Source organism: Camelus ferus, chromosome 21 (assembly GCF_009834535.1).
Source record: "Camelus ferus isolate YT-003-E chromosome 21, BCGSAC_Cfer_1.0, whole genome shotgun sequence".
Classification (NCBI taxonomy): domain Eukaryota; kingdom Metazoa; phylum Chordata; class Mammalia; order Artiodactyla; family Camelidae; genus Camelus; species Camelus ferus.
In genome coordinates this window covers 18851251-18863612 of record NC_045716.1, presented here as the reverse complement: position 1 = coordinate 18863612, position 12362 = coordinate 18851251, and the positions used below count along the sequence as shown (strand labels likewise).

At 49.2% G+C, this 12362-nt stretch overlaps 1 protein-coding gene across 2 annotated transcripts; it reads right to left on the bottom strand.

Moving 5' to 3' along the window:
- Positions 1–3632: 3632 nt before the first annotated feature.
- On the bottom strand, positions 3633–6534 carry SLAMF9 (SLAM family member 9). 2 transcript variants are annotated; one of them, XM_032464736.1, is made up of 4 exons: positions 6224–6534; positions 5449–5790; positions 4413–4688; positions 3633–3994 (listed from the first exon to the last, which is right to left on the bottom strand). In XM_032464736.1, the coding sequence occupies exons 1-4, from the start codon at positions 6267–6269 to the stop codon at positions 3789–3791; spliced, it is 870 nt and encodes a 289-aa protein (XP_032320627.1). In that variant the 5' UTR covers positions 6270–6534; the 3' UTR covers positions 3633–3788. The 2 variants fall into 2 exon arrangements, with proteins under 2 accessions (XP_032320627.1, XP_032320628.1); XM_032464737.1 differs by having other exon boundaries at positions 3633–3913.
- Positions 6535–12362: the final 5828 nt, after the last annotated feature.

Below are 12362 nucleotides of genomic sequence, written 5' to 3'. Positions count from 1 at the left end.
AGCATGCCTGCCACATCTTCCCTCCAGGTGGTCACCCAGCCCTATCTGGCCACACCCTGGGCCAGGAAGCTCACCATCTCCCTGTAGTAACGCATTCCATCTTCAGGGACTTTGACTGCTGGAGATTTCTTCCAGGTGTAAATGTCTGGGTGCTTTTATGCCAAGACCTGAGATAAAAATAGGGAGTGGGGGTAGCTGGGAAGGAGGCAGGAGCAGTGGTGTAGACTGCCACACTCCCCCTAGCAAATTCTCCCAAAGTGGCAGCCTTCAGCATGACTGCAATGTAGCAGACTGACCTAACAGTGCTAAGACTCTAATGAAAACATGTTAGTGGACACAGCATGGAAGCAAGGCCAGGCGGAATGCCTAGGAAAGATGGTCAAAGAATGAAGTCTTTTTTACATCTTGGCTCCTCACTGAACAGTGGGAAAGATCTCCCTCCCCCCACACCTTGTTAGAATTGGCTACATCTCTGGTTCAAAGGTTTCATTTCTGCGTCTCCAACGTCTTCTTTAGGATAAGTTAATCTCGTTTGGACATTAAAATAACTTTTTTATAAAATTGGGATTTAAAATGATTTTCCACTTTTTGAAGTTTATGATACGGTCATTTTTTTTAATGTTTTTTATTACTGTCATTTGCTTTGATTCAGATGTATCTTGTTGGCTTCTTGGTAAGAAAAGGAACCTAGCCCTGAAACTTGTTCCCTCACCATGCCAGAAGTGAGAGTTGATGAAAATAGTCCCTGAGGCTCAAACCTAAAGATTTCTCTCTGGGTTGTCCTCACTCCACCATCATTATTAATCTCTGGGAAATTTTCTTCAGCCAGCTAAGGTTCTACCTCACCAAAGCATCAGCCAGCCTACATATTTTCAACTTGTTGACCAGAAGATCAGACAATGTTGTCAATTCCAGGGACTTTGCTGGCCACATGCTGTGAGCACTGGTCCTATCACCTGATCAGAAAAGAAATAAAATTCCTCATTTATTGTCCATTAGCGGTTGGTGTGCCTGTCTTCTGTCCCAGTGAGACTCTAACTCCATGAATGCATGAAGCCGGTCTTGTTCACCCTTGAATTCCCCTGCAGCCCATGGTCTATCAGAGGGGCCCGGCCTACCTCTCCAGACTCATTTCTCACTGACCCCTTTATCACACGGTGACAGTGTGTGGCCTTGTAATCCCTAGAATTCACTGTGCCTGATCATGTATCAGTGGCTTCCCACTTATCTTCTGTCTAACTAGAATGTCCTTTCTCTCCCTTCCCTGAACTCACCGCTAATCACAGGTCAAAATGCTGTTTACCTCTTTCCTCCAGGACACCATCCCTGACTCCTCCCACCACACCCTCACCTTCACCCATAGCCCTTGTCACAACACACCCATATCGTTACACACCCCACCAAGAGTTCCTCGAGGGCAGTGTCTTTTCCGCTTCTCCCGTGCTAGCCCAGTGCCTGACACTTATATTACCCTCCTCCCCACAGTTTGCTTTTCACCTAGTTCAAAAAAGCAAACTTTGCAAAAGGCGAAGTGCCACCAGGTGACTATTATCCTGGCTTCCTGCAGGGGAAGGAGCCTGGGTGTCTCTGAGTTTATATTCCACCTTCTTGAATGTCTCAGCCTTCCTCTTCCAGATGCTCTGGCCTGGTTGGGGACCTCAGCCTTTCTCTGTTCAGAAACTGAGTGTAAGAAGAAGGGATTTTGCCAAATTCCAGGGAAAGCCCTGGGCCAGCAGTACAGGGACCGCTCATTCCCTCATTTACTTCCTGTGCCAGACTCTGAAACACACGAGAGAAGACCTGGCCCCTTGTGTGCAAGATGGGCTCCAGGGGCCTTTCCCATTTAGCCTCCAGAAAGGAATTAAAGGAGTCGGAGGACTCGGGGGCAGCAGGCTGGGTCCTCGAACTGCAGGCCTTTTGGAGGTGGGACTGCTTAGGCCAAAGGGAGGCATAGGGAACCGGTCTCACGCTGGTCCAGTGACAGCATTCCGGGGGGACAAGGGACTCAGGCCCTCAGGGAGTAGAGTGGATCGGCTGCCAGTCTAAACAGCTCTTTGGGGACTGCTTTCCCATCCTCGCCACCTCCTTCCCAAGCCCCATGGGGCTCCATCTCCCACACAAAAACTTAGACAGGAAGCCCTGCTTACCTCTGGCCCTGCTTCCTTTCCAGTCCTGGAGACCCTGCCTCTTGGCTTCCACCCATGCCTTTTGATATTCTTGGAACCCTCCTCCTGGGGTGTCCTAGTGCCTGGCCCATGTGCCCTGTTTCTCCAAAAGCCATCCTCGGCCTTCATGGTTCCCCCATGGGTCCCACTGTCCCATCACAGCCTCAGTGTTCCTTTCCTTGGGAGACACTGTCGAGGGCAACATCCTTCTCCTCACTGAGAGGGAAAAGCGAGATGCAGAGAGATGTCCGGCATGGCTTCTGCCACACAGCCCTGTCCCTACCCCCAGACCCTTTTCTGACCACCCACCAACCAGGTTACCGGCCCCTTCCAACCCTGCGGGGGCTCGGGCACTCACTTGGCCCTGAGTCTGGAAGAGCACCCATCAGCTGCACCTTTGCCTGCTTCACCTTCAAAGCGTGCATTCCTGGTGCCTCAATGGGTGTCTGCTGAACAAAGGGTCCCTTGCCAGAGGTAGGTGGCCGAGCAGAGCCCAGGTCTTCTGAGAGCCATGTCCTGCACCACCTCCTCCAGGTCACTCACTCCCTAGTCACGTCCTGTGGCTTGGGTGGCTTTCAGTTCCCTCCCCCACGGTCCCCCATCCCCTGTGCCAGCTTCCCACCATTAAGTAAGACCCACAAGATCTGATGTGGGGAGGAGAACCAAGACTTAAGCAGTGACATATCAAGCCTGGGTGAGGAGCTCAGACTGATCACTGGACTGGGGAAAGGCAAGAACAAAAACTTAAAGGCCTTTGCTGGGGGCAGCTGGGAGAGGCGTGTGTGTGTGTGTAAGAGGTGGGCATTAACCCAGGACAAGAGTCCAGAGAGAAGGTCTGAAACAGGGAAATCTATGGAGAAGGAACAGACGGGACAGTAAGATAACGTGCAAACAGAGGTCTTAGGGTCCTGACCTCTGCTACCGATCCGGCCGAGCTGCCATCTGTCTTGGCAGAGGCCTAGAGCAGCTGGCATCACGGAGATGAATGAAGGTCAGTGGGTTTGACTCAGACCCAGAATAGGGCTGCACAGGGCTGCTTCAAGTCTCCCTGGGCAGGACAGCCGCCAGACGGGGGTGGGGTGGGTGGGAGTAGTTAAGTGAACTCATGTGCCGGGTGGAGGGAGGCGTAGGAGAGCAGAAGAATCCCCTGGAAGGACACGCTGTGGTGTAGGGTCCTCAGTGCCTGCAACTTTCCCATTCAGCAGCCCCGGCTTCAGTTGAGTTAAAAGGAATCGCTCACGTTTCTAATTTAAAGTGTAGATGTTATGTGTGTTGGTGGGGAAGGGATAGGCTGTGAATAATAACAGACCAACACTTCATTGCCTGTGGGTCTCTTAGACTCACTTTCCTCCCCAAACGCAGGGGCGAGAAGCTTGTGGGCTTGGAGGAGGGCACCTAGGATGGAAAGTTTTGCCTGAGTCACCCCGCAAAGGACCAAACAGCTCCTCCAGACTGGGATCACTGAATCTGACTTTATTGCCAGACAATCTTCCTTCAGGGGGCATGGCCATTCAGACACCCACCCCTGAGCCCCTCGGGAGGAGAAGAGCCCAGGGAAGAGAGGAAGGGCTCCCTGGGGGCTAGGAAGAAACAACGCTCAGGACAGGGGTCCCCAAGGGGCCATCAGGCCAGGCTGGGGCCAGGCTTGCCCTTCTTTCTCAGCCTCATTCTGTTCCTCCTGAGTTTCTTCATCCTCGGCATTTTGCATCTTGTCTGGACTCGGATGCGCCAGAGCCCCATGGCCAGAGCTACAAAAAGCAAGAGGAGGAGCAGTGCCTTGGCCAGGAGACAGAGGGGAGTGGAGGCCTTCTCTGAAGGGTAGCTGGGATCTGGGACAGAAGAAGGCAAAGAGAGAAGGGTTCACCAGAGGGAGGGCTGAGGTCGGGATTAGGTGGCAGACATTCACCCCAAATCCCATAGACGGGGTCTCAAGTTCACAAGTCGATTGGTGTCCCTTGGCAAGTAGCTCAGGAAATGTATATTCTATTCACAGAAGCTTGGGAGCTGAGATCTGGGGAGCAGTCTCAGGCTGAGGGAGATACTAGAAGGGACCTTTGGAAGCAGGGGACCCTGGGAAGGAGCACCAGGGAGAGGGTGGCTGCTCTGCAATCCGAGGTCAAGTCTCCACGGAAGGGGTTAGGTTCTAGGCTCCATGTACTGTCTTGGGGGAGAAGGGAGGGAGGGAGGAGGTGGTCTTGAGGCCCTGCAGTCACTAAGGGCCTATCTCTGGGCCTGGGGCCCTGGTACCTGCACAGAAGGGCCCAGCAGGGATGGGACGGGAACTGACGGTGCTGACGGGGTTGCTCGCCCTGCAGGTGTAAGACAGAGTTTTGTCCCCAGGCCTCCAGGATGTGCTGAGGATGGAGCCTTCATGGGCTGTGTCAGTGCCGTCCTCCCAGGGTATCCAGCTGTAGGTCACGTCCAGGCCTGCCTTCTCTACAGAGCATGTCAAGGACATATTACAGGAACCTTCTTCCCCAGGGATCTCAAAGTTCACAGTCATGTGAGGCTGTGACAGCCGTCCTAGATGAAGGAGGAACACAAAGACCCTCTAAGTAAGCGGGGGTTGGGTCTGCTTTCCTAAGCTCCTCAACACAGGGCTTTGAATGCCCCTCACAGAGCTCCCCTTCACCTATATGGCCAACAAGCCAAACTAACGGAACCTGCCACCGTCAAAGCTGTGGCTCCACGTCCCCAGGGCAGCTGCGCAGGTGGACCGAGCTGAGTGGGTGTCTTCTACCTCCCCTTGATGCCTCACCTTCTCTCTCTAACTTGTGATCCAAACCCTGTCCTGCCTCTTTGATCCTAGAAAATATTATCACCCCTCCCAGGGGCGTTTATAGTTTAATCAGTGTCTCTGCAAGGTTCAAGGTAGAAAATCAGTCAACATCACAGGCACTAAGAAGAAATTTGGGTTCAAGTAAAGAGGAGACACTGATCAGTAGCCCTTACATCACAAGGAGGCTAAAAGCCTCAAGAATGGAAGTGGCACTCATGCCCAGGTTGCAAAACTCTCACTAGGAGAACAAGGCTCCCTAGACGAAGTCCCTGACCCCTCTCACTGCGCTGGGCATGCCCACAGAATAGCCTCCTGTCCCAGGGTCTCCGGGTCACTTTACCTATGGCTGCAGCTCAGATACTGGGGCCAGGCACACTGCAGACAGTCTGCCTTCCAGTCCCAGACCCTCAAGCCATGACTTCGAGTCCTGAGACCCCCTACTCCTTTTCACGGGAAGCTCAGGAGAGCCAGAAAAAGCAGCTTCATGGCTCCCAGTAAACTCACGGTAGACACGGAGATTGTAATGCTGCGTGGTGGAAATCTGGGAATTCCGCAGGTTAACTTGAGCCTGGTAAGGCCCCGAGTCCTCCCAGCTCAGGTTGCTGATGTGCAGGGAGTAGGTGGGCTCCGGGAAGCTCACTCGGCCCTGGTAGCGAGGGTTGGTCACCACGATAGTAGCTGGTTGTCCCTCTTTCCCCAGCACCACAGTGGCTAGTCTTATGTGGGAAGACCAGATGACGTCCTCAACCTCTTCATCCAGTGGTATTTCCAGGGGGAGGCTGACAGACTCCTGAAGGACAGCAACCATTTCTTCGGGATCCACACCATCTCCAGAGTCCCCTTCGGCTGAAGATAAAGAAAGAAAAGATGGAAACAGCCCAGCTGGTGACTCTGGGCAGCTGAGATTGGCAATGGGGCTATGATCGCAATCTCAATTGGGTAGTTTCTATGACCCACACTCAGTCCTGTCCTCCAGCTGCCTCTAGCTTTTTGCTGCACCTGACTCTAGCACCTCCCAGGGGCTGGCTTCCATCTGTGCCCTCACCTTCCAAATTTTCTCTTCTCCATTTGCTCTCATGGGGCTGCTCCCCCTTCCTTAATCCCAGGTTTCCTCATCTCTTGGTCCTGCACTGAAGCCCCACCGTAGTCCTCCTTACTCCAGAAGAGCTGAAGCATTCAGTCCCGAAGGAAATGTCCTCCTAACCCCAAAGTCCCAGCAAGACAGAAGAACAGAGAGGGAGAGAGATACTCCTGTCCTGGAGCAGACAGTCTGTCTCACCTTCCTGGAACAGCAAGAGGAGGAGCAGCCACAGAAGGGCTCCCATGTCGGCAGCCCCGTGCCCCCGGAGGTGTGGCCTGAAGCTTGTGAAGAAGACGAGCTGTCAGGATGCTGCTAGAGACAGAGTGACTGATCAACAGCCCCAAAGAGAGGGAAATTATTCTCAACCCATTTAGCAGCCCTCTAACTTCCTCCATCTCACTAAGCCCCTCCCTGTCCGTGTTGGGAAGGGTTCTCTCTTTGAGCCTGATTGGCAAGAAGATTTACCCACTGACTCATGTTTCCTGTCCATCAAATTCAGCTGAAATCCCACTTCCTAAATGAAGCCTTACTAGACCCCCTACCCTGTGTATTCCCAGCGCCCCCAGACATACCACCTTCCCCAAACTCTTAGCACACCTTCTATCCAGCCCTGTCATTTGGCTCTCAAGATCCTCTGCCTCAGCTCCCCCTGGCAGTGCCTGCATTGCCATGATCATTTGATCACTTTGTTTCTTTCAGTTTAGCCAAACACTTTATTTAAGAAATTTAATCGATCACAGTAAGACATTCAGGCTATAAAAACATTATATACAGTGGTTTAAAAAATGATACTCATCCCTGAAAAGCAACTCATATATACAACACAGGCCTGATTCCCCTGAAGAGAGCGTTGCACACAGCACATGCAAATCTTTGTACAGAAAGATGAGGCATCTCAGAGACAGTTTCCCCCAACGCAGCAACCAGAGTTTGCAAAAATAGATTTTTTTTCCATATATATAAGTGATAAATGTTTCAACAACTATACAAAGTGCAACCATGACAAAAAAGCCCTCATTGGCTGTACAACATCTTTGTCTCCCCAGTCAGAACACATCTTTTGGGACATCTCTGTATGTTGGTGGTCTCCAGGCTAGACACATGTAACACCCAAATGGTATTTTTGGAATGGATGAATGAATGAACTCTTTGTATTTCAAGTTAGTTACATTCCCATTTGAGAGACCATTCAGGGGAAGAGAAATATTTGACCTTCTTGAAAAAAGCAGTTTGGACCAGAGAGTCGATTTAAGTTGTTAATATTATCAAAAGACTAAATCATTCTAGGACAATATGATATGGACCAAAGCTATAGGAAATCTGATGGTCAGAGTGGTCCAGGACAGAATGGGTGGTCTTGGGAGGCAATTTCCGTCCCTGGCATTCAAGTTAAGACTGGAAAATCTTGGATTGTTGGATGTTCCGTAACATCTCTGGCATCAGGTGGGTACTCAGGTGGGAGAATCTTTACTTTTCTTCCAGGACTCATTTCTGTGAGTCTTGCTGTGGTCAGGAAGCAAGAGCAATGCCCTCAAGACCAAGAGCACAATGGAGGCAAATGCATTTAGTTCTGCTCCTGTGTGAATATCCCACACTTTCATATGAGCAAATTCTGCACTTAATCAGGATATTTATTGAGCAGCTTCTACAGCCCAGACATCGTCCTAAGTGCTGGGGCATTAGCAGTGACCGCAAATTTTAGATTATGACTTCATGGAGATCGGAGGCCAATAACTGACCATGGCAAAGTTACTGCAAGTTTGATGAGTTACTAAAGGGGAAATCGGGGAGGCTGTTGACAAAGGGATTTAGGAAAGCTGAAGTCAGGAGGGTCGAGGAAAAACTTTCAAGGAGAAATGATATTTAAACTGAAAGGGATGAGTAGGTTCTGCTAAGTGAAGAAGAAAATGATTTGGATATTCCTTAATGTTCAGTGTATGAGTATCAAGCCTCAGGGGTTAGGATTTTTTGAAAAGGAAGATCAGGTTTCAGCCTGAGTAAGAAAACTTTTAATGTAATCTCATTAAAAAATAAAATTAAAGCAAGGAGAGTATTCAGATTTAAAGGATGAGCATATGAGTTAGGATCTCTGAAGAGATGCTGGAGTTAGGAGTCAAAGAGGTCTAATGTATTTGAGGGAGGGAGTGTGATGTGGGGCGGTAATGCCTGTAAAAGATAAGAAGGGAAGAAAGCTGCATTGAGCAAGGAGAGCCGGGGACCATGATGCTGAGCAGATAGCCTCTGCCAACTCAGCAGGGAGCTCTGGAGCGGAGCTCTGCACCCTCGCTGTGTGCAGTCACTGGCTGGGGCTACCCGGGAAGCGCGTGGGTCCTGCAGGGGCTGCAGCTGGAAGCTGTCAGCTAACTGCACCCCTTGCAGCTGAAGACAAGTTCTCTCTCCAAAGGAGATCCAGGGGCACCTTCATGGCTGCTGCAGTGAATATGCTGATCAGACAAAAGGTGACTATGTGCAGATTGATTAAACCTGTCTTCATAAACAGTACATTATGCTTATTGAGCAGCGGGAAGTAATTTCCATCACTCCCTCCTCCTGCCCCCACCCCATCCTCACTAAGCCCTCAGGGTCCAGTGTGGAGACAGCCCTTCTCAGCATGTGATTTTCAAGTGCTCTAGAAATCTGATTTTTCATTCTGGCTCATGGAGGGTGACTCCCCTGCAATTCCATTTCTGTCTCTTATTACCTCTTCGATCTTATTCGGTGTGGTGGTCTCCCCTTGTGCCAGCAAGAACTTTGGCCTTGGCTTCTGCTTTCAGTTCAGAAATAAAATGAGAACTTCTGTCCCATGTAATACACAAAATCCCAAACTTAAATAGAACAAGCAATCTCCCTCAGCCCTGGCTTGCATCTGTTTCAGGCTGGAAGATTTCAATAGGGCGGTGGGAAAGGTCCTGCTCTCTGCTCAGCTTCCCCCTCCCCACTGCTCCCCTCAACTTGCCTCCCCAGTTCATGTTCCCCCTCTCCAGGAAGGTGGGCAGAGAGGGTGGGTGGTGGAATTGTTCTTACCTGGCTGGGTGGCTCTGCTCTCTGCAGGTCTGGCAGATGGTTAACAGACTCTTTTGAGGAGCAGTTTTGTGGGTTTTTATGAGTTTCTACTGGTTCCCTCTCTCCTACTCTTGTCCCAGAGTGGATGCGTCTCTATTCTAGTGGTCCTTTGAAAGTCTTTCCTCAGCCCCTGCACATCTGGCTGTATGTCTCATCTCTACCCCTCGCTCCTCCAACTGTCCCCACTGTACAGCAAACAGGCTGTGTCTTTGGGGTGGTCCTCAGCTGTCTGCCAAAACCATTCCTTGCCCTGACAGATTCCAAGACGTAGTGCATAGCACCACGCTCCTGGTTGCCTCAAGGGAATCCGAGCTCAGTCCACAGTCAGTTTTAAGTCTCCAAGGTCTGACTTAGGCTCTGGTCCCCTTGGACACACACTTGGCAGGCATGTGTTTCAAAGCTCTTCACGTCCTCTCCCTGAAGTCCCTGCACTTGGCTCCTGGTCAGATACAACATAGTCCATCCATTGAGGATGAGGTGGGGACTAACAATAAAATAACAGTTCTTTCCAAAGAAATCGCTTTCCAGTCTCCCTCTCTTACCTCTCCATCCGTGGATGAGGGGGTTCAGAACAGTGACGCAGGTTCTCCTTCATTCTGGTGGTAAATTCCACGGGGGAAGGAAGTCTCCCTCACACTGCCTTTGGTGTTCCAACTGCTGTCCAATGGACGCCTCAGGGGAACCAGGGCAGGGAGTTTTCCAGCTAACACTTAGGGTTCCCTTACTGCAGACTTTGACCCAGCTGGTTTCTGCAGTGCCAGGGTAGGCAGTTTCACAATTGTGCCCTCCACCTTGACGTTCACATTTCTCCTTTTCTGCTTCAGGGCTTCCTCTGCAGCAGTGGAAGGGAACCAGCACCCCAGAAAGTGTGGCCAGGAAGCGTAGGGGTGTACAGACCCCAGAGGCAACCCCAGCCAACGGAGCGCCCAGTTGGTGGATAAGTGCCCCAGCCTCCCTGCCCTTCCATGGGGCAATTTTGAGACTTGTTCTCTGGGGATCTTCAGCGATTGAGCCCCAATTGCCCACACCAGTAAGCAGCCACAAACACACCTTTTGTGGGCTTTTCTCCCTTCCCCGTCTCATGTTCCTCATTCTTTAATGCTGGTTTCCTGGATCATCTTCCAGAAAGACTACCTCCACCCAAGTTCTTGTCAGAGGCCCTGCTTTGAGGAACCTAGATTCAGATACTGCTATATATGACAAAGTAGTTGCGTCAGTAACATTTAGGTGCCTTGTCTCTTCTGCCTGGGCCTCTAGGGCAAATAAGTTAATGACAAATAAGTTTCCCACCCCAGTTCTCCTGATGTAACAGTCTTAGGAAACAGGGGCCAAGGAAAAGCTGGTCCTGCTCTGATGAAAGAATGGGGAGAATAATAAAGGGTCAAACCTTTTTTTTTTAATTGAAGTATTGTTTTCAATACTGTGTTAGTTTCTGGTGAACAGCATAGTGATTCAGTTATACATTTATTATATATTCCTTTATTATTATTATATTAATATATAATTATAATAATATTATATGTTATTATATATATTTTTTCATATTCTTTTTCACAATAGGTTATTAAAAGCTACCAAATATAGTTCACTGTGCTATACAGCAAGGCCTTGTTGTTTATCTATTTTATATACAGTAGTGTTTATCTGCAAATCCCAAAGTCCTAATTTATCCATCCCTACTCCTTTCCCCTTTGGTAACCATGTTTGTCTTCTATGTCTGTGATTCTGTTTCTGTTTTGTAATTAAGTTCATTTGTATCATTTTTTTAGATTCCACATATAAGTGATATCATATGATATTTATCTTTCTCTGACTGACTTACTTCACTTCATATGATAATCTGTAGGTCCATCCATGTTGCTGCAAATGGCATTATTTCATTTTTATGGCTGAGTAATATTCCACTGTAGACATATACCACATTTTCTTTATCCATTCATTTGTCAATGGACATTTAGTTTGCTTCCATGTCTTGCCTATTGTAAAAAGTATTGCTATGAACACTGAGGAGCACGTATCTTTTTGAATTAGACTTTTATCCAGATATATGCCCAGGATAGGATTGCTGGACCATATGGTAACTATTTTTAGTTTTTAAAGGAATCTCCATACTGTTTTCCATAGTGGCTGTACCAAATTACATTCCCATCAAGAGTGTAGGAGGGTTCTAAAAGGTCAATCCTTTCGTCAAACTTTCTCTCGAGCTCCTCTTCAGGTCTGGAAAGACAGAGACCCACACAGCAGAGCCATTAGCTGATAAGTTCCAAATCAGTCACCTTCCTCCTACAGCAAAGCACGTTGAGACCTGCACGGGTCTTCTATTCCATCCAGGGGGCTGCCTGTGTGTTTGATCCATGGTTTACCTTTTTCTTTTTTAAATGTCAGGGTTAAAAGAGTGATTATTCTGTTGAACTATGATGGTGGCTAGAGAAAACTGAAATAGCTCGCAAACTGTTGAAGTGCACCCAAAGGAGCCATTGTGAAACAGAGGAGAAAGGAAGGACCAGCCTGGCAGGACCCCGGGGGTGGGATAGAGCAGAGCACATGGAGGATGCACTGACGGCGTCCTGACCAGGTGGGGCCGAGAGTAAGGTGGTGAAGAGCAGAGCTGGGGCTGCAAAGACACACTGGAGACAGCTCACCTTAGGGCCATAGCTCAAGAGCTTAGAAATCATACTCTCAAGAAGTTTACTTGGACAGGCAGGAGACATAAAGGATGGAGGTGAAGGGAAAACAGAGGGTAGAAGGAAAGTTTTATTCCTGTTGATTTTTTCTTTTAATGGGGGATATTTGAACATATTCAAATGCTGAGGCAAGAAGGAAGTAGGGAGGGGGAGCTACAGGAAAGAAAGGAGATCAGTGGAGCAAAGCCACCCCACCCCCTAGCCACCCCCACTAGAAGATGGGAGGGAGCTGAGATTCAGAGCCCAGGAAGAACTGGCCCTAGATGACAGACGAGATGGCCCTTCACTCTACTAAGGAAAGATGATCAGAGATGCAGGTAGATTTGCATGCAGCAGGAAGTTAAGGGGGGGACTTATCTAGTGGTTTTAATTTTCTCTGTAAAAGGGAGGCAAATTTATCTGCTGAAATGGAAGGTTTAAGTGTGTGTGTGAAAGGCAGATATTTCAAGAGCATGGACAGAGTTTGAAACAGATGAGGTGACACTGTTTTCAGGTTTCAGGGGACAGTCCCAGTCCAAGTCTGTCATCTTGGCCTAATTGTTAATAGTGCCCCCTTTCACTCTTAGAAAGTATCCTGGTTTGTAGGATAA

What these genes read in the sequence shown, in the direction of transcription:
- SLAMF9 (XM_032464736.1), bottom strand. Translation starts at nt 6,269, where the DNA reads ATGGGAGCCCTTCTGTGGCTGCTCCTCCTCTTGCTGTTCCAGGAAG. An exon ending in TTACAATCTCCGTGTCTACC is followed by an intron (nt 4,689 to 5,448) that starts GTGAGTTTACTG and finishes TCCTTCATCTAG; the next exon opens with GACGGCTGTCACAGCCTCAC. An exon ending in TGCTGGGCCCTTCTGTGCAG is followed by an intron (nt 3,995 to 4,412) that starts GTACCAGGGCCC and finishes CTTCTGTCCCAG; the next exon opens with ATCCCAGCTACCCTTCAGAG.